The 26,192-nt window shown below is 40.7% G+C and overlaps 1 protein-coding gene across 2 annotated transcripts in view; it reads right to left on the reverse strand.

Annotated features, from left to right (window-relative positions):
* Positions 1-10,957: 10,957 nt before the first annotated feature.
* Positions 10,958-26,192, reverse strand: part of LOC122552938 (zinc finger protein 292-like) — a 208,923-nt gene continuing 193,688 nt past the window's right edge. For both annotated transcript variants that reach the window (XM_043696213.2, XM_087991498.1), the window contains one exon: positions 10,958-19,365. In XM_043696213.2, coding sequence (XP_043552148.2) covers positions 12,865-19,365 — 6,501 coding nt within the window. In that variant the 3' untranslated portion in view covers positions 10,958-12,864. The remainder of the gene's footprint in view (positions 19,366-26,192) is intronic.

The raw sequence follows: 26,192 nt of genomic DNA on the forward strand, positions 1-26,192 counted from the left end.
TTCTTGCTCTCGTTTTGTTTAAAAAATATGTTTACATGTTAAAGACTACCTGCAGACTCATGTGAATCTGTTTCCGTGATTTATCATTTTGCTAACCAACTGCAAAAAAATACCAGAACAGGAAGTTCTCATATATGCGTGTTTTGGCTGTTACATTGCTGAAGAATTAGGGAGCGATATTTTCGAGAATGCTTATCTCTGTTCGCAATAGCACGAAATCAGCGGCGATTGTTTCACACTTTGTTCTGCACATGCCCTGATGTCAGCTGCCGTCAGAGCATGTTGAGAGGTACAGCACTTACATTGAGCAAATTCATCTCAAAAATTAAACTAATGGATGTTCATTGCTCTCTGCCTGAGACAAGAATACTCTTGTATATTCCTGCAGGACAGCATTACTCTTACACATACCATTTGCCTTTCGAATTTGTTCTTTTTCCTGCATATCCCACAATCTAAACCAACCACCAAGAAACAGTCAGAAGACAATCAACTTCTGCAACCACTACTGTACTAGAAAGTGGTGATGATAATGACCCTTTGTCCCTGCATTAACAATATTTTTTCAGTGTAATGTGTTAAATTTATTTTTTTCATTAATCAATATGATTTAAAGCTTCATTCAGGCTGTGCTATATTTTGTGTTAGGTTTTGAAGTGGTTTTTGAGCGATCATATTATTTTTTGCTGGCCTGCCCCTTTTCCCATAAGTCCCATTGTTTCTATTAAGCGAGATTTCTCTGGAACGCAACTACGGCATGAAAGATGAACTACCAGTATAGGGGCTTGGACATGATGAGTCAGCTGATTAGGGTGGTTAGTCAAGAAACTCTGTATGTAGTGGGAGAGGGAGAAAGGTGGGTGGCACACTGTTACTCTTGGTGCATATGTGGAGATGTCCTGAGGGGGTGTGTAGGCTGTGCAGAAGAGTTTCAGGCTTAATCAGAGTGAGTGGTACAGTAGCAGAGATAGAGTGAGTGTGAGGTATCAACAAAAAGATGGTGGCACTTTCGCTAGCAGAGTGTAGAAGGCCATTGATCTTCTTCCTACAAGCTGTGCATTCCTTCAAATGGTTGAGACTCACTAGTCTGGATGGTAACCCTGGTCTAGGTTGGCATGGTTCCAGTAGAATGGCTTCCTCTGCTGGCCTGGAAGAAAATATCATTCTGCCTCTATATCACCCCATTTCTCCCCCCCCACCATCATCAGCATCTCCCTATCTTTGCCCACAAGGACAGGTACCGATTTTCCATTGGCCCTGGACCTGGCAGACAATGTCAGCAACCATGCAGAGCAGCTATGGACTGACAGCTCTTGTCTATGTGCACAATATTTTTTTTAAAAGATGGTGCTGCGCCACAGATGTTGGTCAGTTCTGGGTTGTTTTGGAAATAGCACATGGTATGATAGAGCAAGAATTTGTGAGAGAGACACCAAAGTGTGGGTTAGGTAATAAATCAGGCAGGTTTTATAAAGTAAGTTGATAGATGCCCCCAAGCATCATGATGTTGTGATATGCTGCACCTTTAATTAGGTTATTCTATTGTTGGTTTTCTTTCCAGAGGGGTTGTAAAGGCAGAGATTCTGATAAGCTTTTTCAAGTGGACATTCTAGACATAAGTGTATTTTGAAAACACTTATACAATGAAAGGGGAGCGGCCAATTCTCCCAGTTCAAGGTTTGGTTCGGTTTTGTTTGCAGCTGATGGTCTGCTGGGGACCCAAAAAACAGTTCCATATTCCTTAGTATCCACACACGCAGATGACAAGCAACATGAATTCAACTGGGACAACACTACTATTATAGGACAAGCCAAACAGAGAACAGCCAGGGAATTTCTAGAGGCATGGCACTCATCCACAGATTCAATCAAGAAGCACATCGACCTGGACCCAATATACCGACAACTGCAGTGGACAGCTGGAACTGACAACTGGAAGCGGCAGATTCAAATGCCGGAGGAAAGATCACAGAAGTGCTTCACAGGAGGCTCCCAAACACCGAGGATGTCACCTCGACAGGGGACGAAACGTCTACAACACAAATTCCCAGCTCGGCGAACAGAACCACAACAATGAACACAATATTCCAAGTATAGTAGCCCTTAAACTCGATCCACCTGCTAATGAAAGCAAATACCTTCTTAACAACCCTATCACCTTGGGTGGCAACTTTGAGGGATCTTTGGACATAGATCCCAAAGATCCCTCTGTTCCTCCACACTGCCGAGAATCCTATCTTTAACCCTGTATTTTGCAATCAAATTTGACCTTCCAAAATGAATCACATCACACTTTTCCAGGTTGAACTCCATCTGCCAGTTCTCAGCCAGCTCTGTATCTTGCCAATGTCCCGTTGCAACCTACAAGAGCCCTCCACACTATCCACAACTCCACCAACTTTCATGTCATTGGCAAACTTACTGACCCACCCTTCCACTTTCTTATCCAAGTCATTCATAAAAATTACAAAGAGCAGAGAACGCATATCCCTGCAGAACATCACTGGTCAACGAGCTCCAGGCGGAATACTTTCCATATACTACTACATTGTCTTCTATGTGCCAGCTATGTTTGTATCCAGGCGAAAGTGAGGACTGGAGATTAGAGTCAAGATTAGAGTGGTGCTGGAAATGTACAGCAGGTCAGGCAGCATCCGAGGAACAGGAAAATCAACATTTCGGGCAGGAGCCCTTCATCAGGAATCTTTGTATCCGGACAGCCAAATTTCCTTGTATCCTTTGCCTCCTGACTTTCTGAATGATCCTTACTAAACGCCTTGCTAAAATCCATGTACACCACATCCACTGCTATACCTTCATCAATATGTCAAATCCTCAAATAATTCAATAAGGTTTGTGGGGCATGCCTTGCCCCTCTCAAAGCCATGCTGACTATCTCTAATCAAACTATGGTTTTCCAAGTAATCATAAATCCTGTCTCAGAGTTCTCTCCAATAATTTGCCCACCACAGACTTAAGACTGACTGGTCTGCAATTCCCAGGAATATCCTCCTTTCCCTTTCTTGAACAAGGGAATAACATTTGCTACCCTCCAATCATCTGGCACTACTCCAGTGGACAGTAAAGATGCAAAGATCATCATGAAAGGCACAGCAATCATTTCCCTTGCTTCCTGTATTAACCTACTATCTCGCCAATGAGACTTATCTATCCTAATGATTTTTAAAACTTTCAGCAGATCCTCCTTATCATCAACCTGCCCTCACAAACAAGGTCCCTCTCAGTAGTGAATACTGATGCAAAGCATTCATTACCTCCTCCGACTCCAAGCACAAGTTCCCTCCACCATCTCTGATTGGCCCTACTCTCACTATGGCTATCTCCTTGTTCCTCACGTATATAGAATGCCTTGGGAATTTCCTTAATCCTACCCACTAAAGCTTTTTCATGCCCCCGTCTAGTTCCTTAAGTTAAGTCTTCAGTTCTTCCCTTGTTACCTTGTAACTCTCTAGAGCACTGTCTGATCCTTACCTCCTCAACCTTAAGTAAGCTTCCTTCTTCCTCTTGACTAGATGTTCCACATCCCTTGTCACCCAAGGTTCCTTCATCCTACCGTCCCTTCCTTGCCTCAGTGGGACAAATCTATTCAGCACTATCAGCATGTGCTCCCTAAACAACCTGTTATGCATTTTCCTGAGAATATCTGTTCCCAATTTGGTGCCTCAGTTCCTGCCTAATAGCATTGCATTTCCCCCGCCACCAAATAAATACTTTCCCATACTGTCTGCTCCTATTCTCTCCACGACTATAGTAAAGGTCAGTGAGTTGTGATCACTATCACAGAAATGTTCTCCCACAGAGAGATCTGCTACCTAGCCTGGTTTGTTGCCAAGCACCAAATGAAATATTGCCTCCCCTCTAGTGAAGATCTACATATTGAGTCAAGAATTCTTCCTGGACACACCTGACAAAAACTGCTCTGTCCAAACTATGTGAACTAAGGAGGTTCCAATCAATGTTAGGGAAGTTAAAGTCACCCATGACAACAATCCTGTTACTTCTGCACATATCCAAAATCTTCCTCTCAATCTGCTTCTGTCTCTGTTGCTATTGGGAGGTCTATGGAAAACTCCCAAAGTGACTGCTCCTTTCCTGTTTCTGACTTCCACCCATACTGACTCTGTAGACAAACCCTCCTCGCCGACCTCCTTTTCTGCAGCTGTCCCAGATTAGCAATGCCGCTCCTGTGCCTCTTTTACCTCCCTCACCCCCCATTCCTTTTGAACCATCTAAACCCTGGAACATGCAACAACCATTCCTACCCTGGAATATCCATGTCTCCATAAGGGGCACATCATATTTCCACCCTGTGATATCCATGTCTCCATAAGGGGCACATCATCATATTTCCAAGTACTGATCCATGCTCTAAGTTCATCTTCCTTATTCCTGATACTTCTTGCGTTAAAATAGACACACTTCAACGCATCACACTGACAGCAATTTTGCCCTATCAACCGTCTATCCCTCCTCACAGACTCTCTGATGCTGTATCTGGCTGTTCACTAGCCACTCCACCCTCAGATTTGTAACTCCGGTTCCCACCCCCCTGCCAACCTAGTTTAAACCCTCCCAAAGAGCTTGAGCTCCCATCCAGGAAATTGGAGCCCCTCCAGTTGAAGTGCAAGTGTTCCTTGTACAGGTCCCACATCCCCCAATGATCCATCCCTCCTACACCGGCCCTGCAGCCACATATTCATCTGCACTCACTCTCTGTTCCTAATCTCACTAGCCCGTAGCACCGGTAGCAATCCTGAGATTACTACTCTGCTCGTCCGGCCTTTTAGCTTCCAACCTAACACCCTATGTAATCCCAGTCTACTCAGTCTCTCCTCATAAGACAACCCCTACAACTCCGGAATTAACCTAGTGAACCTCCTCTGCGCTCCCTTTATAGCCAGTGCATCCTTTCTCAAATAAGATCAAAACTACATGCAGTACTCCAGGTGTGGCCTCACCAGTACCCTATACAGTTGCATCATAACTCACCAGTTTTTAAACTCAATTGCTTTCGCAATGAAGGACTAAATTCCATTTGCCTTCTTAATTACCTGTTGTACCTACAGACCAACCTTCTGTGATTCATGCATAAAGACACCAAGGTACCTCTGCACAGCAGCATGCTGCAATTTATTTTTAACCATTCAAGCAATAGTCCTTTTTACTGTTATTCCTACCAAAGTGGATGACTTCACATTTATTAACAAAGCACTCCATCTACCAGATCTTCGCCCACTCACTTAAACTATGTCCCTTTGCAAAGTTTCACAGTGCTCTACACACTAACTCTTTAGGACACACTACAAGTGGTCCTCAACTCCAAATCATCTATGTAATTGCAAATAGTGGTGTCCCAACATTGATCATTGAGGCGCATCACTAGTTACTGATTGCCAACGAGAAAAACACTCATTTATCCTATTTTTTGTTTCCTGTTAATTAACCAATTCTCTAACCATGTTAATATATTGCCTGTAACAACATGCATCTTCATCTTATGCAGCAGCCTTTTGTGTGGTACCTTGTCAAATGCTTTTCGGAAATCTTAATACATCACATTCCTTGGGTTCCCGTTGTCCCCGTGCTTGTATTGTCTTCATATAATTCCAGTAGATTAGTTAAGTATGATCTACCCTTCATGAACCCATGTTGCATCTGCCTAACGGGATAATTTCTAACTGCATGCCTTGCTATTTCTTTCTTGATAACTTTAGTGGGAAAAATGTTTGGGTCTGTTAAGCTAATCGGTCTATAATTCCCCATTGTTTATCTACCTCTTTTTTTAAAGCAGTGGTGTCACATTTGCTGTTTACCAATCTGCTGGAACTGCTCCAGAGTCCAGAATTACTACATGTGCATTTTCCTTTTCTCCCACTAATTCTTATAATACCCTGGGATACATTCCATCTGGGCCAGAAGACTTGTTTACCATTAGCTCGCCCAACACTACCTCTTTTGTGAAAATGATTGTTTCCAGGTCCTCACCTACCTTCGTCTTGTCAATTACTGGCATGTTATTCACGTCTTCCACTATAAAGACTAACACAAAGTACCTGTTCAACGCCTTGGCCATTTCTTTATATCCCATTACTAAATCCCCATTGTCATCCTCTAATGGACCAATGTTTACTTTAGCCACTCTTTTTCATTTTATGAAGGTGTAAGGGGTACTGTACCTTTAAGAGTGTTGAAGGACTTAGCAAGCACAGAGTTCTGGAGAAGTTACAATGTAACATTTGGTCCAGCAGCCAACAGTACTATTAGACAAAAAAAATTCAAATTCAACTAGTTTAAATTATGCCCCAAACACCAATCAAGTTTGAATTCAGTATTTTGACAATATTAACACCAATGAAACGATCCAAAGCTTTAGGGTATAAAACTGGCAAAAATTGAACAGTTGGGAGGAGAACTGCCAAAAGACCAACAGATGTAGACTGTAGTAAGAATTCTCTGTGGGGTACCTGTCTGGAGAAGGAGTTTGCACAGGGAAAAAAAAGATCAACATCGACCTGGAGAGCAAATCTACAGAGGAAAATACCAAGAGAATATTCGACAGCTGGCTGGTTTTGAAATTTGATCTTTTCTATAAATCTTAAATCGGGGAGTTTTATCGGACCAATATTATAGAGGGGAAGGTAAAAGGTAGGTTTAGATAAATGAGCTGTAAATAGTTGTTAGTTTATTATTCTGTTAGATTTTTAAAAAATTTAAGTTGCTAATTTTTGCTTTAAACATTGTCTTTTGTGATAGTTCTTTGCCTCTCGAATTTTAACAGATTACAGCACAGGGTTAAATCATTTCTGTACTGAGATTTAAATTAGGGTTGGGGAGAGGGTTTCCCCCAAGTCGTAACAATATATTTATAGAAACTTTTGCTTTCTATTTAATTCTCAATCTTACTGTTCTTTATAGCTTTTCTTGTGGCTTTCTGTTGACCTTTTAAGCTTTCACCATCTTCTAGTTTTCTGCTGATCTTGACCAATCTGTAAGCCTTCTCTTTCCATTTGATAACATCTCTTATTTCCTTAGACATCCATGGCAGATTACCCCTTTTCCTAGTCTTTCCTTTTCACTGGTATATTCTTCTGTTGAACACTTTGAAAAATTGCTTTTGAAGTCCTCCAGTTTGTCAACTGTCCCACCACGAAGTCTTTGCTTCCAGTCTACTTTAGCCCTTGTCCTACTGTAGTCTCCTTTGTTTAAGCACAGGACTCTGGTAGTGGATTTTATCTTCACACTTTCCATCTGCATTCTACAACCATACTGTGATCACTCCTTCCAAGGTGATCCACAACTATGACATCACTAATTATTCTTGTGTCATTATACAGGACCAGATCTAGGAGAGCTTGTTCCCTTGTTGGTTCCATTACATACTGTTCAAGAAAACTATTACAGATATATTCAATGAACTCAAGGCTACCCTGACTGACCTGGTTCAACATGCTCAACCAATCTTATTTCAGAGTTTGAAGTAATAGAAAGACTTACTCGGTTAATGACAGGGTCCTAGGGAGTGTTGCTGAACAGAGAGACCGACAGATGCAGGTATATAGTTCCTTAAAAAAATTGAGTCAAAAGTAGTTAGGGTGGCGAAGGCCACATTTGACACTCTTACCTTCATCAGTCAGAACATAGCCTTACCAATGACCTAACTCCTGTACTCTAAGTGTGAAACTGCATGAAATTCTGTCGCCCTGTTGTAGCATGTTATTAAAGTATAAAAGGTGCAAAAAAAACTTAGAGGAATGTAACAGAGACTGGAAGATTTGAGTTATAAGGGGAGACTGGGTAGGCGGGGTCTTCTTTTCCCCTGGAGTGTCGCAAGCTGAGCGATGACCTTATGGAGGTTTATAAAATCATGAGCGCATAGATAAGGTGAAGAGCTAAGATGTTTTCCCCAGGGAAGGGGAGTTCCAAAACTAGAGGGCATAGGTTTAAAGTGAGGAGGGAACTACTTAAATGAGACCTGAGAGGCAACTTTTTCACACAGAGGGTGGTGTGTATTTAGAACAAGCTGCCAGAGGAAATGATAGAGCCAGGTACAGTTACAAGTTAAAAGACATTTGGAGAGGTACACAGATAGTAAAGGTTTAAAGGGATATGGGCCAAATTAAGATGAATGAGACTAATTCAGTTCAGTAAATCTGGCTGGCATGGTTGAGTTGGGTGACAAACCTGTTTCCATGCTTTATGACTCCATCAGTGGACAAAGGTAAATATTTTGACTTTCCAAGGCTTGTGATCAAGTATCAGTGCTTATTTTGTTGTATTGGCATGTGACATAGCTACCCAGCTAGTCATATTTTCCATTGCTATACTTTTCTCACGAAGTTATGTTGTGTAGGATCATCTACAACAGATCACAAGAATATGTGAAGCTTTTCTAGAAAAGCTGATTTTATTGTGTAAAATTGCTTATCTTACTAAGTTATGCACTTGTAGTAACATATACAACAGATTTTAAAAATATGCCAGCATTTTGAGGAAATTTGCTAGAAATAGTGATTTTGCTGTTCAACTTGCTTATCTCATCAAGTAATGCACTTTAGTAGCATCCAGACCAGACATGTGCGTGAATAATGTGTCAGAGACAATTGTACATACTGATCATAACCCTAGTGTTTTGGGGTAAAATTTAAAGACAGATATTCCAGATTGTTTAGATATAATTTTCAAATTGAATGGCTGCAATGAATTCTATTACTTGGCAGGACGAGAGAATGTAGTTGCTGACACATCGCTACTTAAAGAAGACAGAGGCAATTGGTGGCGGAGAAAATCAGACTGAAATAGACTGTAGATAAGAATATTTGCATGCTTAGACGGGATGTATTGTAGTGTACTGAAAATGTACATCAAGGTAGCTTTAAGAGGCATATTTTGTTCATTTTGTTTTAAAAGGGAGGTTTTCAGACAGAGGTTCCAAACTGTCCATTTGAATCCAATAAACAACTTGAGGGGCTTTTTAAAAAAAATGTTGGAACAATAGAAGTAGCCTGAATGAATGAGGTAAAAAACCCAAAAATCAGGGTTTTGTTTTAGTTTTTCAGTAGTAGCTGCTGCTCGGGTCTTGAAGTTTAATGTGGAAGCTGGTTTTCCTTTCTGTTACAGCTACAACTTGGGGGCTGTCATCCTGCTGCCAGAATTACATTGAGATAACCTATTTTACTAAATTTGCCTTTGCCAAGGGTATGTAATGGGATGCTACTATATTGGAAGTTACTGTTTAGTAGTTAAATAATCCATTATTGTTACGTTTTCCAATAAAGCTGTTACTTCAATTTCTTTTGTTGCATTTTAACTATAGTGTATAAATGAAGTATGTTTTGCCATAAGATTGATAGTTTGACTAATCGAATTGTATCTGGAACGTAACACTTGGCACTTGTCTTTAAAATAAAAAAAGTTGGAACTAGGCTATCTTAATATATTTTGAGGGTGTTTGGTCTGGTGCATAACAATATGCAGAATGGCAAAATCATGCAAATCAACCAGACTCAATGTGCCAGAAACAATTGAAGATATGTAAATAACTACCAAAGGAAGATGTGGACATCTTTCCAAAGGACAGGACAGTAAGTGGATCATCTGAAGGACATTGTACCTTAGCGGTGAATACCATGACATTGTGTAAACCTCCGAACATTGTCACCTCAGGAAAAAATTAGAGAGATGATGTTCCAAATACACCTAAAACACCGGAGGTTAAAACCAAGAAAACAGATACCAGAGATGCATCAACAACCATTGACTGGAAGATGTTACATATTTCATTGGGCAAGAGTGTTAAGGAAAAAGAGGGAGAACTTTTTGTATAGGCAGCAAATACATGTTCCTCTTCTATTATTCTGCAATTATACACTTCTCTGAACACTACTTTCTACCTCACTAGGACCATCCCCAATACCTGTTACCGATCTAATTACAGAACCTTGTCTCCCCCTGCACATTCCCTGACTTTATTCTTGCTTAAAAGCTGTTACTCTGACTTGAGAGGTGCTATTATTTTGTGTTTTTACTTCTGGTACAGATAATGCTAAGGTTGAATACATGATCCTAAAGAGCCACACTGGGTAGCAGCATTGTGAAGAAACAGTTTGGAAAAAAAAAAGTGAAAATACTAGAAACAACTCATCAGGCTATGGCCCCAGAGAGAGAAAAACAGTTAATGTTTCAGGTCAATAACTTTTCATCAGTATGGGAGTGAGCATTTATAGCTTGTGAATTATTTGGGTTTAGTACAAATTGTTCTTTTGAGGAAAGTAATTGAAAGTCTTTTTACATGGGCAATTCGGAAATAGCCTCCTTCTACATGCAATTTAACTTGCTCACTTGTTTCTTTGGTGGTTCGAAATCTGCAATGTTGGCAAATTATTTCTAAATAAAGTGATCTTGCGGGATGCAAGTTTTCTGGAAAACTGAATTGTTAAGTCATGATTTGGAGATGCTAGTGTTGGACTGGGATATACAAAGTTAAAAATCATACAACACCAGGTTATAGTCCAACAGATTTAATTGGAAGCACTAGCTTTTGGAGCGCTGCTCCTTCATCAGGTGGTTGTCGACACATTCTTGTTAACATGAGCAGTAAATGCAAAAAGTTCCAAAATTTAGAATGGAGGAAATATGTACTATTGACTTTTTTTAACTATAGGTATTATACTGGCACTGAGCTAGATACATTTAATTCATTTTAGTCAACATGCAGTAAAATATTCCAGATGTAAACCTTGCTAAGGAGTGATGAATCTCATCCCGTATGGCTTAGATAACATAGCAATTGCAGAATGGGATAAAACTCTGCCTCCTTTCAATTCCTTGAGTTCAATTTTAACCATGCAAAGAAACATCAAATTAAAAGATGAACTTGTTGGCATTTCAAGTTTGGACCATTAGATAAATCAATGCGACAATGGAGGACAATATTAAAAATATTTTTAAACAGATTTATTTTGTGTTTTATATTAATTTAATAAAACAAAAGCATTTTCAAATTGACATCTAATTTTATATTCTAGTCATCTAAATGCCAATTCAAGTTAATACCGTATTGCAGTATTTACAATAATACTGTATTCAAATCTATAAATGAGGACAACTATACAGACTGGTATACAAAAGAAAGGAATGTTTCCTCACAATTACAGGCTGTTTTATAATACAAAAGAAATTGTTTTTCCCGATACCATATTGTATGCTTTCAATAATCCTTTGGCAAGGTGCATTGCACAGTCGTACACGTCAAGGTGGTCCTGTGGTTTGATGAAATGGTCTGTATGCTGTAACACTGTGCTGGTTGTCAATGAAAACCAAGGTGACCAACTAAACAATATTAATTCACACTGCCTCAAAAACAAGTTACTGGAAAAAGTCAGTGGATCTGGCAAGTGTAAAGAGAAATCAGAGTTAATGTTTCGGATCAAGTTCTGAGGAAGGGTCACTCGACCCAAAACGCTAATGATTTCTTTCCACATATGCTGCCAGGCCTATTGAGCTTTTCCAGCAATTTGTTTTTGTTTCTGATTTACAGTATTTGCAGTTCTTTTAGCTTTTATTAAGTCACACTGGCCAGATTAATACTTTGAATTGCTACCAATGATTATTCAGACACTGAATATTGGCGGGTAAGTTCAGAAGCAAAACAATTAACTTCAAATGTACACACTTCATTTAACAAAGCTCTTGAGCAATAAGACTATATATAATTATACACAGATATATATATACACACACACACACAGTAGCACTCAGATGATCAACTGTTCAGATCCCATTGCTTAAACATCTGAGCTTTATAACTGAATTACTTATCTTTTTCTTTTAACAGTTGTCAGTATATAAATAAACGGACATCTATTCTTCAGTGTTGACTTTACACAAAAAACATTATACCCTAAGCTTTAATGGTCAGGTATTTTTAAGAGTGCCTTTAAACATTTGAAACCGCATAGTACTAACTGCATAATTGAGAGACAGTACCAACATGATCTTTCATTCCATTATAGGGAAAGTAACACTTGGGGGAAACATCTCTAAATTGGAATTTATTGAAAAGTGATGCTTTCTTCAACAGATGCTTCTTGAAGGCCAATAACCTGGTTACAATAGACCACTGGTTTTGCTAGAATTTGTTCTCAAAACTCTCACTGCGAGTTACTTGAGAGGGCTATCCCACAGATTACACACAATGAATTATTTGCAAACATTACATATTTCTTCCTCCTTGCTCCAAAAACAAATATGACTTCAAATATCGTTTATGCAGTTGTACCAAAAATGGTAGCAAACATTTGCATAATTTATTGAAATAAATAAAAACTATTTGGATCTTTGCAAGTTTTTTTTAATTATACCTATGCCCAACATTGTAAAGAATGTGTTTATGGGATTAGAAAGGATTTGTAGCAAACGGGTGACAATCTCAAATATATAGATAATGACAATTCAAGCTTTTGCCAGCGTGCTTCAGCAATGCTGATCTACAAAGTCACTAACAGAATGTACAGACCTCCATAACAGTCAATCAAGATAACACTACCTCCTCCATATAAAACTGTCTGACATCAGTTTATGACTTTTGTTTTACATAAACAGAGCAACTGTTCTGTGCTACAATTTTGTCCCATAGGGATTTTGTAGAATATAATGGACATGGCTATTGCCATGTTAGTTTGTGTTTATTTAAAAAAAAAACTTAAAAAAGCTGAACACTTATAAACATGCTTTTGTTAAAATTTACAAGGCATCCTTTTGGTTTGATTACTGGCAAGGACCAAATGAAAGCAAATTACAGCTTCTAAATTACCCTTACTTCAATATATAGTGGATGTTACAGAATTATGTACTTTTTACAGCCATTCTTTCTTTTACACTTTTAACCTGGGCCAGCATATTAAAGTCTACTTTTACTCGGCTAAGCACTACTGTAGGTTGCATACGTTGGAGTTGCTTCTCAGCAAGCTCAACACAATCTGAGTTTGAATTGTCCATTATTATTTTTATGTTCTTAAGTATGTGGAGAGACAATGGAGATTCAAAATTGGTAGTTCCCATACGTAATCTATCTGCATCTGACTGTTTGGTGCGGTCAACAGGAACCCTTGAATTTCTGTCATCCTTTACAGGATAGCTTGCTGATGAATTACTCTCATCACTTAACATTACACTCGATGAGACTAAACCATGATCGGCCATTTTCTCAGTGTTAAGAGTACAAGTGTGAGATAGACTTTTATCAGATACAGCACTTTTCTTTTGTTTCAGAGCAGATTCTTCAAGGAATTTTAGGAATGAAAATTCAAATCCCATAGGTTTGAATGTACTAAAGTCAAAAGGTTTGTGGCGGTGAGGCTTGTGAATACATGGGATGTGCTTTGAAGGTGAAGCATCTTTCTCATCGAAAATTTGGATTGTATCTTCCAATAGATTCTCAGAATTGTCCATTATTGCATTCTTTTTCTTTGTATTCTCAATGTGCTCTTCTGTGTCTGAAAGAGTCAGGTGACTGTTTGATCGTTTTTTACAAGACTGATGTTTATTTACATTAGTCACTTTACTCTCAGCAATCATCTCTACAGTTTCCTCCTGTTCAGTTTTAATGCAAGCAGAGGTATTCGCAATCAGTTTAGCATTAAACAATGGTGAAATTTCATTAGCTGTCTTAAAATAGTTATCACTCTCTATTTGCTTATTTAAAATTTCAGTTTCACTTAGCTTGGCTTGTGGTTGAATCATCACTCTACTGACAGCATTTTCTACCAGGCCTCCTTCATGGTTGGTTATATATTTAGTTGCTTCTTTGTCTTGGATGCTAGCATGCTTCCTGCAAGTTACCAGATGCTTGTGATATTGACTTACAAATGTATTAGAAATTTTGTGATGAATCTTATAATGTTTTACTAGACTGCGTTCACTGGTGACAACTGATGAACAATTCTTAAACATACACGGATATTGTTCTTTCACAGACTTGTTACATATATCCAAAGCTTGGGCCTTACTTTTAAAAGTATATTTAGCAACTTTTCTAGAGCTGCAAGACTTATGACAATCAACTTCTCCGCTTTTCATACTTCTGCTATCTGTAGTAAAACATTCCCTTGATATGGGTTTAGATTTACCATGATTCGTGATGTCTTCATTTTCTTCAGGGGCAAAATAACTTTTTTCATCAGGGAGATCATCCTGATTGGCTGTTCTTGGAATGTTTTCTTGATCTGTCATGATTCTTCTTGGTCTCATTAAATGAGACCGATGAAGCTCTCTGTGCTTTGTAAAGATGTGTCTTAAAAGATTAGATCTAGTGGCGTAAGTCCGATCACAGCCTTCACAGTCACATTTAAAACAGGTCATGTCCATATCACTTTGCTGACTTTCCACATCTATGCCATGAGCTACCATAAGGTGTTTAATAAAACTCCAGAAAACAGTGAAAGAAGAAACACAATCAGCTTGGTCACACCGAAACAATTTTCCTTCACTGACAGAGGATACTATTTTTCCCATTTCATCTAAAGTGAGATTGTGAATATCTGAGTAGTGTTTAATTAGGTTTGTGATTCCTTGGAAAATTCTACAACAATCGTTAAGTTGACACTGAAATTCTTTCATTTGGACAGCAGCGTTTTTGGTGGTTTCTTGTTTGATCTGCAAGTGAAGATGCTGTTGGTCAGACTGGTGCACAGCTTGATAGTGGAGTATTAAGTTTTGCTGAATAGTGAAAGCTGCAGAACAATCTTTGTGGACACATTTGTACGGTTTGTGAAATCGATTACTGTTACATTCTGTTCTTATTTTAGTAATTGATTTCTTGCACTTCTTTTCTCCTGCTGACATCTTCATAAACTTCACTGTACTTCCAGCTTTTTTAGCTTGCTTCAAACGTCCCATACATTTTCTTCTTTGTACTGACCTATCTGGTGGATGCAGCAAGATATCTTTTGGCCTTTCATAGTCTAGGAAGGGATCTTTTGTTCTGACTTCACATACCGAGTCTTCTTGTGATTCAACAGGTGGCAACATACCCTGTAGCCCTGCTGGCACTGGTGAGGCACCTTGTGACCCAGCTGGCAATAATGAATTATCTGCTGAATCAGATGCTGGTTGAGAGAGACCTTGTGGTTCTAACGGTAGAATTGGGACATCCTGGAGCCCTGCTGATAGTAATGAGATATTTGCTGGTCCTGATACTAGTTGTGTAATACCTTGTACCTCTGGAAGCAAGGCAGTTTGTGGTATTGCTGGTAGTGGTGAAACACATTCTTCCACTGTTGGCAGTAAGGACACATCCTGCAGCCCCTCTGATACTGGTGAGACATTTTGGGGATCCACCGATTGCAGCAAGACATCCTGTGGCCATGCCAGAAGTGGTGCAACAGCCGGTAGCCCTGCTGTTTGTGCAAGGCTACTGTGTGATTCAACTGTCAACACAGAGGCATCTTGAGGATCTGCCAGTAACATTGGGGTATCCTGAGACCCTGCTGCTGGCACTAAGGCATCCTGCTGCACCACTGATTGAGTCAAATCATTTTGAAGTTGTGCTGGTATTGCTGAGCAATCCTGAAGATCTGCTAACAGCATTGAGCTACTCTGTGACATTGTATGGTTATAAAGAACAGTTTTTGCATTCGGAGAATTATGTAAATGGAGATTAATTTCTGAATTAATCTCATTATGTCCAGTTACTGGTTCCAATTTATGCAGTTCACTGGATTCATTTTCCTGCAACCCATCACTTCTGGGTTGAGAAATGATTGCCTGTGATGATGGTACATTATCTACTGCTTTATGAGGGCCATCTGATTTCCTACAGTATGCTCTTTTAATTCTCAGTTTTACTAGCTGTTCCCGTGTTACCTGATGCATCGATTGGTAGTGGGCTCGGAGATTAGAATTTCTTGTAAATGTTTTCTGGCAGTTAGGAACATGGCATCGAAATGGAGCAAATCTGGTCTGATACATCTTCATTTCCATTATCTGTTCCTTGGAGTACTGATGCACTTTGACATAATGGTTGGTCAAAGCATCTTTAGTCATTGCACTATAGATACAGCCACCTTCCTGACAGATAAATGGCTTAATGAGATTCACTTTCAGCTCTTTGCCATTTTCAGCAGCTGGCACTGATGTATTTGTTTGTGTGTCTGTCAAACATTTATTGATTGTATTTGGAGTATTGACACAATTACTCATTGATGTGTGTGTCATGATGTTCATGGAAGAAATCGGTGTCCCTGAACTTGAGGTAGGGCAAGATGCATCATTCTTGTAAAGTTTGTCATATTCCAAATTTAGATTTTGCAAGGCCAACAGCAGTTCAGCAATGCATATATCTGATGTCTTAGAGTGTTCAGAGAGAGATGAGTTATGATTGCTATTAATGCTAGGGAGGATGCCATTAGTGAAAAAGATAGTTGGCTCACAACTGCTTTCCAAATTTTGAGGGGCAATCTCATTGTCAACAAAAGTTGCTCCTGAACAAAAACTGGATTCGAGTGCCTGCTGCAAGGGCTCACAAGGTGAATAGGGCCTTGAGCCTTTAGTTGAATCTATCATTGATGGAACTTCAGTGCTGAGTGATAAGTCTTCACCAGCCACAAATGAACCTGGGCTACAGATAGTTGTTAGTGCTTGTGGCATACTGATGTTGACTGGGCTGCCCTCCACAGTCCTCATTTCAAAATTAGGTTGAAAGGTTTGTTGAATTACTGCAGTCTCAAATGTTCCAGGAAGACCAGGGACCTGGGGACTCTTGTTTGGCCCAAATGCAGAACTGTAGCTGTTCTGCTGTGTTGGTTGAAAAAGTTCATGGGTAGCAAATGGAGCTGTATGGTCCGCCATTTCCAATGATTGAAGAAATGTTTCCCCTGACAAGAATGTATCTGTGACACAGGGAGGTTCAGGTTCCTGATGGACAAACGCATCTGGTGAAATAACCTTTTCTGTTTTGTATAAAGCCTGTCCACTCTTCTGCTCCACAACTGAAGAACTTTCTTTTCTGTCATAAGGTTTACAGATAGCTCGACGTGACAAATGACCACCAAGAGATTTAGGATTTGTAAATTCTCTGTAGCACCTGCTACAGATAAATTTGTCACCCTTGATTATTGCAGGCCATTTTGCACGCTTATTGTGTGTGTGCTTTTTTTTCCTGGATTGGGATACATGATCGCTTTCAACTGTTAAAACACTGGTAATAGGTTGATACATAGCACATACTGTGTTCAAGGTGCTTTCATGTGTTATATCTAAGCTTTCCTCAGTTGAAAAACACAATGAGCTTGGAGGGCTTTCCTGATTTTGACATTTTGAGGGATTTCTAATTTGTTGGATTTTTGATAGGTCTTGCTGTTTCTTCAGTGTTTCATAGTACTCAGGGTGCGTAGCCTTAATATGTTTACTGACACTGCGTGATGAAGCATAGCTTCGACTACAGCCATCAACTTTACAGCTGAACATTTGAACCGATTTTGTTACTTCACCAGGTTCCGTTTCTTCAGGTAATGGGGAAATAAGGGTGCCCTCCCCTTTAAACATTGCTTTTGGCAAAACACAATGCGTTTGATCCATGTTGATCTCTTCATTCTTCACAGTCAGACCAGTGTATGTGGCTTTTGGAAGATGGCACTGTTCTCTGCTGGATGGCAAAGCATTTAGTTTTTCTGACATGGAAGATTTGGATTCAACAATTTCACCTGCAACACAATCAGTAGCAAAACCATTCTGGTAGGTGTCAGGCTGATTGCATGGCTCATCTTTCATCTTCAATAGCTGGTCTATCTGATCAGCTCTATTTGGAGCAAGCTGTTTTGTTTCAAAAGGTGAACCACTTCCAGCTTCAATTTTCACACAAGCCTGCGTGACATGACCAACTTCATGCTTCTGCAATTCACTCTGGGAGTAGTAAATGTTTCCACAGTTTGAGAATTTGCAAGTATATGAGGAATTATGGTAATGCTGTGCTTCGTGATCATACAACAAATAAGACTCGGTAAAAACTCTTCCACAATTCTGAAACATGCATTTAGCTTTGAACAATGCATGCACTTTCCGGTGTCCTACCAATTCAGAATATGTACCAAAGCTTGCATTACATTCCAGCTGTATACAGACATAAGGTTTAGGGCCACAATGAATTTGCAAATGTTCATTAAGGTGAGAAACACTGACAAAACGTCTCCTACAATACTGACATACAACTTTATTACTCTGCATTTTAAGAAATTGTTTTGCTTCTTCTTCATTACCGTGACCTTTCACGTGTGCAATTAAATTTTTAAAATATTTAAATGTTTTTGTACAGGTAGTTACAGGGCAGTTATAATCTTCAGTGCAGTCCACTTTTTGTGTAATCATGATTGCAGGTTTGTATGATTTGTCTTTGCCCTCATCATCAGAGCCATCACTATCACTGAAAACGACAAAATCCTCACTATATATGCTGTTCCTTTTTATTGGACGATGGTCCTGCTTGTCTATCTCCAATATCTTTTTACTTGGAACACTAATATCGGTCAAGTTCTTAGGAGGTCTTCCAACTCTTCTTTTTGGTTTAATAGAAGCCAGTCGTTCTTTACAAGATTGCTTAATATGAAATGTAACATGTGGAACAAAAATCTCCTTTTTCTTAAAACTTTTGGCACATATGGGGCAATAATAGTTTCCCTCTTTTATATGCGTTTGAGCATGACGGATAATTCGATGTCCCAGAAACTCTCTGTCACATAATACACAATACTGCATGTAGGCCTGCCAATTTTTAAACCTGGCAGACACCATACCTTTCTCAATTTTATCTTTTTCCTTAATTTTGATTTCTTCAGATGAAGTATTTTGTACTTTTATCACATCGCTGTAAAATTTAGGAAGTCCATTCAGTGAATGCTCTTTTGGAGCAACTTCAAGATGGCTATCATTGTTTTCAAAGAGGTCACTGTCATTAAGTTCATCTATGGAAGACACAATGGATGCTTCCTCGCCCATCAATGCAAGACAATGGCGCTTCAGAGTTTTCCAATCCCAAAATTCAGGATCAAATGGCCAATGTGTTTTTAAAACCAGTAAGAGTTCACATCTCAATGAGTTAGGAATTGGACCATTTTCGTCGTCATATTTCTGATCTGGCTGGTTGTATAAAGTCTCAACAGCATAATACGCTTCCACCGTAGGTTCTAACAGGAATTCGGTAAGCTGGCATGCACGTCTGACCTCTAAATAATCAGGTAACAAGCATGATACTGTCTTGCAAATTGACGTTTTCACTGTGGGACTTTCATTTGATTCCATGCGTAGTGCTCTCACACAGAGCTCAATACAAGCTGATAGTCCAGCTTCTCCTGCCTGTGAAGAAAAACACAGTCTTATATAAAAGTTACTGCTCAGATTTGATAAAACGTTATGCTGTATGTACTTGTGGATAAAAATAAATTAAGGTTTTAACTTTTTTTATCTTAACTCATTATAGATTGTAGCCGTCAGCTGCTTAGAATAGTCAAAACCTTCAGTCCAAAACACAATACAACTGATATAACAGACATTTACAACTTAAAACATGTAATAGATAGCACAGATGTGGCACCCTTGTTGTTAACAGAATTCATTAATAGAAAACTTGACCTCCTCTATGGCTGGAGTAACAGAGTTGGAGATCAAATGTTGTGTATATTTGCTAGTTAGCTGTGGATGTGCTTTAGCACAGCTTATAGAATACAGCAGAGACATAAAGCCTGTTAACTGCAATACACGTATTCTAACAGAATCATACCACAGACAGATCTATCCAGTTGGTTCTTCTATCCCTGTAAATTCTGCAAAATTTTCCTTTTCTTGATTTTTACCAGAATCATTTATTGCAGCATCTACATATCAATTATCAGTTGATAAACTTCCTAATTGGCCAAAAACACCTGTGTCAGCCATATACATTAAATCCCGGTAATTCCCAGATTAACAACTTTAACTAATGGGAACAAGGTTTCGGATTCATGGAAACTTTATAACAGCCCATCAGAACATCTGATTAATCAACAGCTTGTAGAAGGACTGCTGCTACTGTGCATCAGTGGCATAGGGAGTTAACTTCAAAGGTTTTAGATGAGATGTCAATCAAAAGGGGCGACTTTGTTCTGGATTTGAGTGTTGCTGGAGATGCAGTCATGTAGGTCAGGCAGCATCCAAACAGCAGGAGGGTTGCCATTTTGAGCACAAGCTCTTCATCAGGAATTGGAAGGGGGGCAAAGGGGCTGAGAGATGATTGGGAGGGAGCTGGGGGAAGGTAGCTGGGAACGCAATAGGTAGATGAAGGTGGGGGTGAAGATGATAGGTTGGAGAGGAGGGGGAGCAGATAGATGGGAAGGAAGATGGACAGGTCCTCCAGTCCAAACAAACCTTACCATCAAACAAAGGGGGTGGGCGCAGTGGTAGTTTGATGCACCAACCTCTACACCCCTGAAGTCAGGTGCCAACTCATGGACTCCTTCTCCTACTGCCCCCTTGACCACGAACTCACTTCCCATTACCAAACCATCAACTCCCAGATCATCCACAATCTCATCACCTCAGGTGATCTCCTACCAATAGCCTCCAACCTCATATTCCGGGAATCCCACATCACCTGATTCTACCTCCTACCAAAACTTCACAAGCCTGACAGACCTGGTCAACCCACTGGTGGGGCAGCAGCAGGCCGAGACAAACTCTGTCCTGCTCCCCTTGGTCCTGGAACTCCCCACATACATTCAGGACACCATCAATGCCCTCCACCTCCTGCATGACATTGCTTTCTCCAGCCCCCAACACCTCATCTTCACGATGGACATCCAGTCCCTGCACACATCCATCACCATGACAAAGACCTCCAAGCCCCGCGTTTCTTCTTTTCCTGCTAACCCAACTAGTATCCTTCCACTGACACATTCGATTGGCTGAACTGGTCCTCACCCCTCAACAATTTCTCCTTCGAATCCTGCCACTCCTCCCAAACTAAAGGGATAGTCACGGGCACCCACATGGGCCCCCAGCCTTGTCTACCTCTTTGTCAGGTACGTGGAACAGTCCATCTTCCATAGCTACATTGTAGCCGAGTATAAGGTGGTGAATGGTGCCATCGATGACTGTATCGGCACCACCTCACGCTCCCACGAGGAGGCTGAACAATTCATCAACTTTACAAACACCTTCCACCTCGTTCTCAAGCTCACCTGGAGCATTGCAGACACCTCCGTCCCCTTCCTGGACCTCTCATCCATTTCTGGAAACTGACTTAACACTGACATCTACTACAAACCCACTTACTGCCACAGCTACCTGGACTACACTGCCTCCCACCCTGCGTCCTGTTAAAACGCTATCCCTCATTCCCAATTCCTCTGTCTCTGCCACGTCTGCTCCAAATTCTACCATAGAACATCCCAGGTAGCCTCCTTCTTCAAAAACCACAAGTTCCCCTCACACGTGCTTGATGACGCCCACCAACGCATTTCCTCCAATTCTTGCACCTCTGCCCTTGAACCCCACCCCTCCAACCACAAGGACAGAACCCACCCCGGTCCTCACCTTCCACCCCACCAATCTCCGGATACACTGGATCATCCTCCTCCATTTCTGCCACCTACAAACAGACCTCACCACCAGGGACATATTTTCCTCCCCACCAGTGTGTTCCGGAGAGACCATTCCCTCCGTGACTCCCTTGAGAGGTCCATGCCCCCCACCAACACACCCTCCACCTCCCCCTGCCACTGCAATAAGTGCGAAACCCTGCACCCACACTTCTCCTCACCTCCGTCCAAGGCCCCAAAGGATCCTTTCACATTTGACAAGAGATTCACCTGTACTCCCACACTTGTCATCTACTGAGTCATTGCTGAACACTAACTCCCCCTCGTACTCCATCAAAGAGATGCAAGTCCTGGGCTGCCTCCTCTGCCAAACTCTAGCCACCTGTTGCCTGGAGGAAGAATGCCTCATCTTCTGCCTTGAGACCCTCCAACTACATGAGATCAATGTGGATTTCAGCAGTTTCCTCATTTCCCCTCCCCCTCACCTTACCCCAGTTCCAACCTCCCAACTCGGCACCACCCTCTTGAACTGTCCTTCCCACCTATCCACTCCACCCTCCTCGCCAACCTATCGCCTTCACCCATCGATCGCATTTCCAGTTACTTTCACCCCCAGCCCTACCCCCTTCCATCTTTTAGCCCTTCTAGGCCATTCCTTCATTCCTGAAGAGCTTATGCTCAAAATGTCAACCCTCTTGCTCCTCGGATGCTGGCTGTGCTTTTCCAGTACCACTCTAATCTAGACTCTGGTTTCCAGCATCTGCAGTCATTGTTTTTACCTGGCTGTGCTTTTCTAGCACCACGCTCTTCGACTCTGATCTCTAGCATCTGCAGTTCTCACTTTCTCCATGCAGTCATCTAGGCAAATAAGCAACATTCCATCAAAGTCCTGATTTGTGTCTTGTAGATTGTGGATTGGCTTTGCTGGATCAGCAGTTGACTTACATACCAAAGAATTCCTAGCTTCTGACCTGCTCCTGTAATATAGTATTTATATGGCTAACTCAGTTCAGTTTCTGGTCAACTGTAACACCCAAAGAGTTGATAGTCGGTGATTCATCAACAGGAATGCCAATGAATATCAAGGGCTGCTGATTAGATTCTCTTTTCATGGAGATGGAAATAGCTGACACCTACATGGCACACGTGTTGTCCAGACCTTACTGCATTTGGGTATGGCAAAAGTGAGGACAGCAGATGCTGGAAACCAGAGTTTAGTTCAGAGTGGTGCTGGAAAAGCATAGCAGGTCAGGCAGCATCCAAGGAGCAGGAAAATTGGCGTTTCGGGCAAAAGCCCTTGATCAGGAATAGAGGCAGGAAGCCTCCAGGGTGGAGCTGCTGAAGTATCGGAGGATTGAGAATGTTACTTAACATTGCAATGAACTCAAGTTAGAGGGAAGATTATTGATGAAGCACTGACTATGATTGAGCCTACCACACTATCCTGAGAAACTAACGGCTCTTGTGACAATAGTAATGTCCCTACATCTGGACCAGGAGAGCCAGGTTCAAGTCCCACCTGCTCCAGAAGTGTGTAACGACATCTCTGGACAAGCTGATTACAGAATACCCACCTTCAGGAAATAATTAGGGCACTGTGGCACAATAATAGTGTTTCTATATCTGATTCAGAGGGCCTGGGTTCAAACCTCACCTGCTCTCGAGATACGTCACAATATATCTGAACATGCTGATTAAAAGTACATACCCTGAGAAACTGATTTCTTGAGGCACAATGGTGGTGTCCCTACCTCTGAGCAAGGCAGCCTGTGTTCAATTTACACATGCTCCAGTTATAAGTAATAATGTCTGAACAGGCTGTTTGCAAATATCTACCCACAAAGAACTCCGACAGATATATCCTATTACTGTGATCATTGATGTCAAACAACCGCTGCCATCTTCCTCTGCACTATATTTGACTAACATTTATTCTTTTTCCCCCAAAAGGTCTCCACATAGCATAATTAAAGATTTAGTACCAACAAGGTGTACATGGTACAACTTTCAGGATGCTAGTTCTTTCAAGTATTCCATGCATTACTCCAATGTGTGCCTTCCCATACAGTCAGTATCCAGAATTCATTTTCACTCAAGAACAATATTATGCATTTGCTACTTGGGATAGCACATTGGTTAGCCACCGCTGCCTCAGAGCACCAAGGTTTGATCCCAATTTGATTGGGTGATGGTATGTGGAGCTTACACATTCTCCTCTTGTCTGCATAGGTTTCCTCTCGATGCTCTGGTTTCCTCTCATGGAAAGAGACTGGCCATGCTAAATTGTCCTGAAGTGTCCACAGATGTGCAGGCAACGTGAATTAGCATGGTAAAAGCAGGCATACAGGATGAGGTGAGAGACAGGTCTGGTTGGGAAGCTTTTCAGAGGGTTGTTGCCCAAAGGGCAAAATGGTGTCTACCTGCATTATCATATTCTATTATTCTACTCAGGAAATTACCTCCTCACAAAACATACATTTTAAAGACCAGTTGAACAGTATGGTTGATTTCGCTGAGCGCAAGATAAATTTAATATCAGATATACATTAATACAAAAACCCTTCATTCAGCAATTTTCTTTCACATGGAATATGGAAAAAAAAGTTGTGACAACAATCCAATCACTCAGATTACTATTACTACTTTGAATTACATTCTTTTCCTTCATGCATTGCATATAGGCAAATCTATGAAACTGACATACAAGGGGAAAACACCACACACTAGGAACTTTGTCTGGATATGAGCTGAAAAGGCATCCCTCTTGCTATCTCACACAGATTGGGTGGCATATTTCCTGAATAACTTTATTACTAGACTGCTGAAAGAAGTAAAGATAGAAATAACAAAGGTATTGTCTCAATCCTTTAATTTTCATTGACTGAAGGAGTAGTGCCAGAGGACTGGAGTGGTGCCAATGTTATACTAATATTCAGGAAAAGGGAGCAGATTGAACTGTAGTCCAATTAGTCCATTGACGGTACCAATAGATGAGAAACATTTTTTCGATCAGGAAAAGACACAAATTAGTCAAGTATTACTAAAGTTAATTCATTAAAAGGTAAACCATATCTGGCTGACTTGAATGTATTCCTTAATGAAATAATAGGTGGTTATTCAAGGTAGATTTGAATACATGGATGTTTGGAAGTAATTCAGTAAAGGCATAAAGCGTGTTAATTAGGAATAAATGCAGCAGTACCCAAAACTGGATGAGTGGTCGAGGAGACAGAGTGGCAGTAGAAGGCTGTGTGACTGGAGGCCGGTGTCCAGTGATGTACCATATGGATGAGTGCTGGGCCCTTTTTTTTAAAAAAAACTTAGTGACAATGTGGAAACAGGCCCTTCAGCCCAACAAGTCCACACCGACTCTCTGAAGAGCAACCCACCCAGACCCATTCCCCTACATTTACCCCTTCACCTAACACTATGGGCAATTAAGCATGGCCAATTCACCTAACCTGCACATTTGTTTGGATTGTGGGAGGAAACCCACGCAGGCACGGGGAGAATGTGCAAACTCCACACAGATTGTTGCCTGAGGCGGGAATTGAACCTGGGTCTCTGGTGCTGTGAGGCAGCAGTGCTAACCACTGTGCCACCTTTCTGTTTGTGAAATGAGTATGTTTGTAGATAACATGAGGATTGGCAAGGTGGTTAGCAGTAAGAAAGAAGGTCTTGAATTACAGGTAGATAGATTGGTCAAATCAGTGGCGAACTGATTTAACCCTGATGATATGAGAGGTTTATTTCACTTTGGAAGTAGTAAAAAGACAAGACAGTACTTAATGAATGGAAGGACAGTAGGAAGCTTAGAGGAACAAATGCATCTTGGGTGCTGGCCCACAGATCACTGAAGGCAGCAGGGCAGGTTAATAGAGTAATTAAGGAGGCACTTAGGGAATACTTGCCTTTATCGATTGTGGTATAGATAAGAACAGCAAGATGTTGGAACTATACAAAAAACTTTGGTTAGGCCACAGCTCGAGTATTGTGTGCAGTTTTAGTCACCACACAAAAGGAAGGATGTGATTGTACTAGAAGTCAGGCAGAGGAGATTCAACAGAATGTTATTTGAGATGGAGTATTTTAGCTTTGAAGTAAGACTGGATAGGCTTGAATTGTTTTCTTTGGAGCAAAGGAGGCTAAGACCGGATTGAAGTGTAGATAATGGGAGGCACAGACAAGGTGGATAGGAAGTAGGTGCCCCTCCTAGTTAAAAGCTCAATAATGAGGGGGTATAATTTTCAAGTGAAAGGCAGGAGATTTAGAGGGTTTTTGAGGATTTTTTTTTAAACCCACAGGTGGTGGCAGTCTGAAATGCATTGCTGTGTAGGGCAGTAGAGAAACCTTTGGAAGAGTATTTGAAAAAACACATGGACATGTTGTAACAGTTAATTCTATGGACCAAGTGCTTGAAAGTGGGATTAGTATAGATAGGTTGGTGCAGACTCAATAGGCCAATGGCCTCTTCTGCACTGAGTGACTCTTATGACGCTCTAGTATGAAAACAAAATTGATTTAGGAGCAGGAACTAGAGGATGATGGTGGATGACTATTTCATCAGACTCAGAGATAATTTGATGCTTGATTTAGACTGGAATGACA

The sequence above is a fragment of the Chiloscyllium plagiosum genome, unplaced genomic scaffold (assembly GCF_037043375.1).
Source record: "Chiloscyllium plagiosum isolate Xiang-an unplaced genomic scaffold, Cpla_swu_hap1 HiC_scaffold_10, whole genome shotgun sequence".
NCBI classification, from domain to species: domain Eukaryota; kingdom Metazoa; phylum Chordata; class Chondrichthyes; order Orectolobiformes; family Hemiscylliidae; genus Chiloscyllium; species Chiloscyllium plagiosum.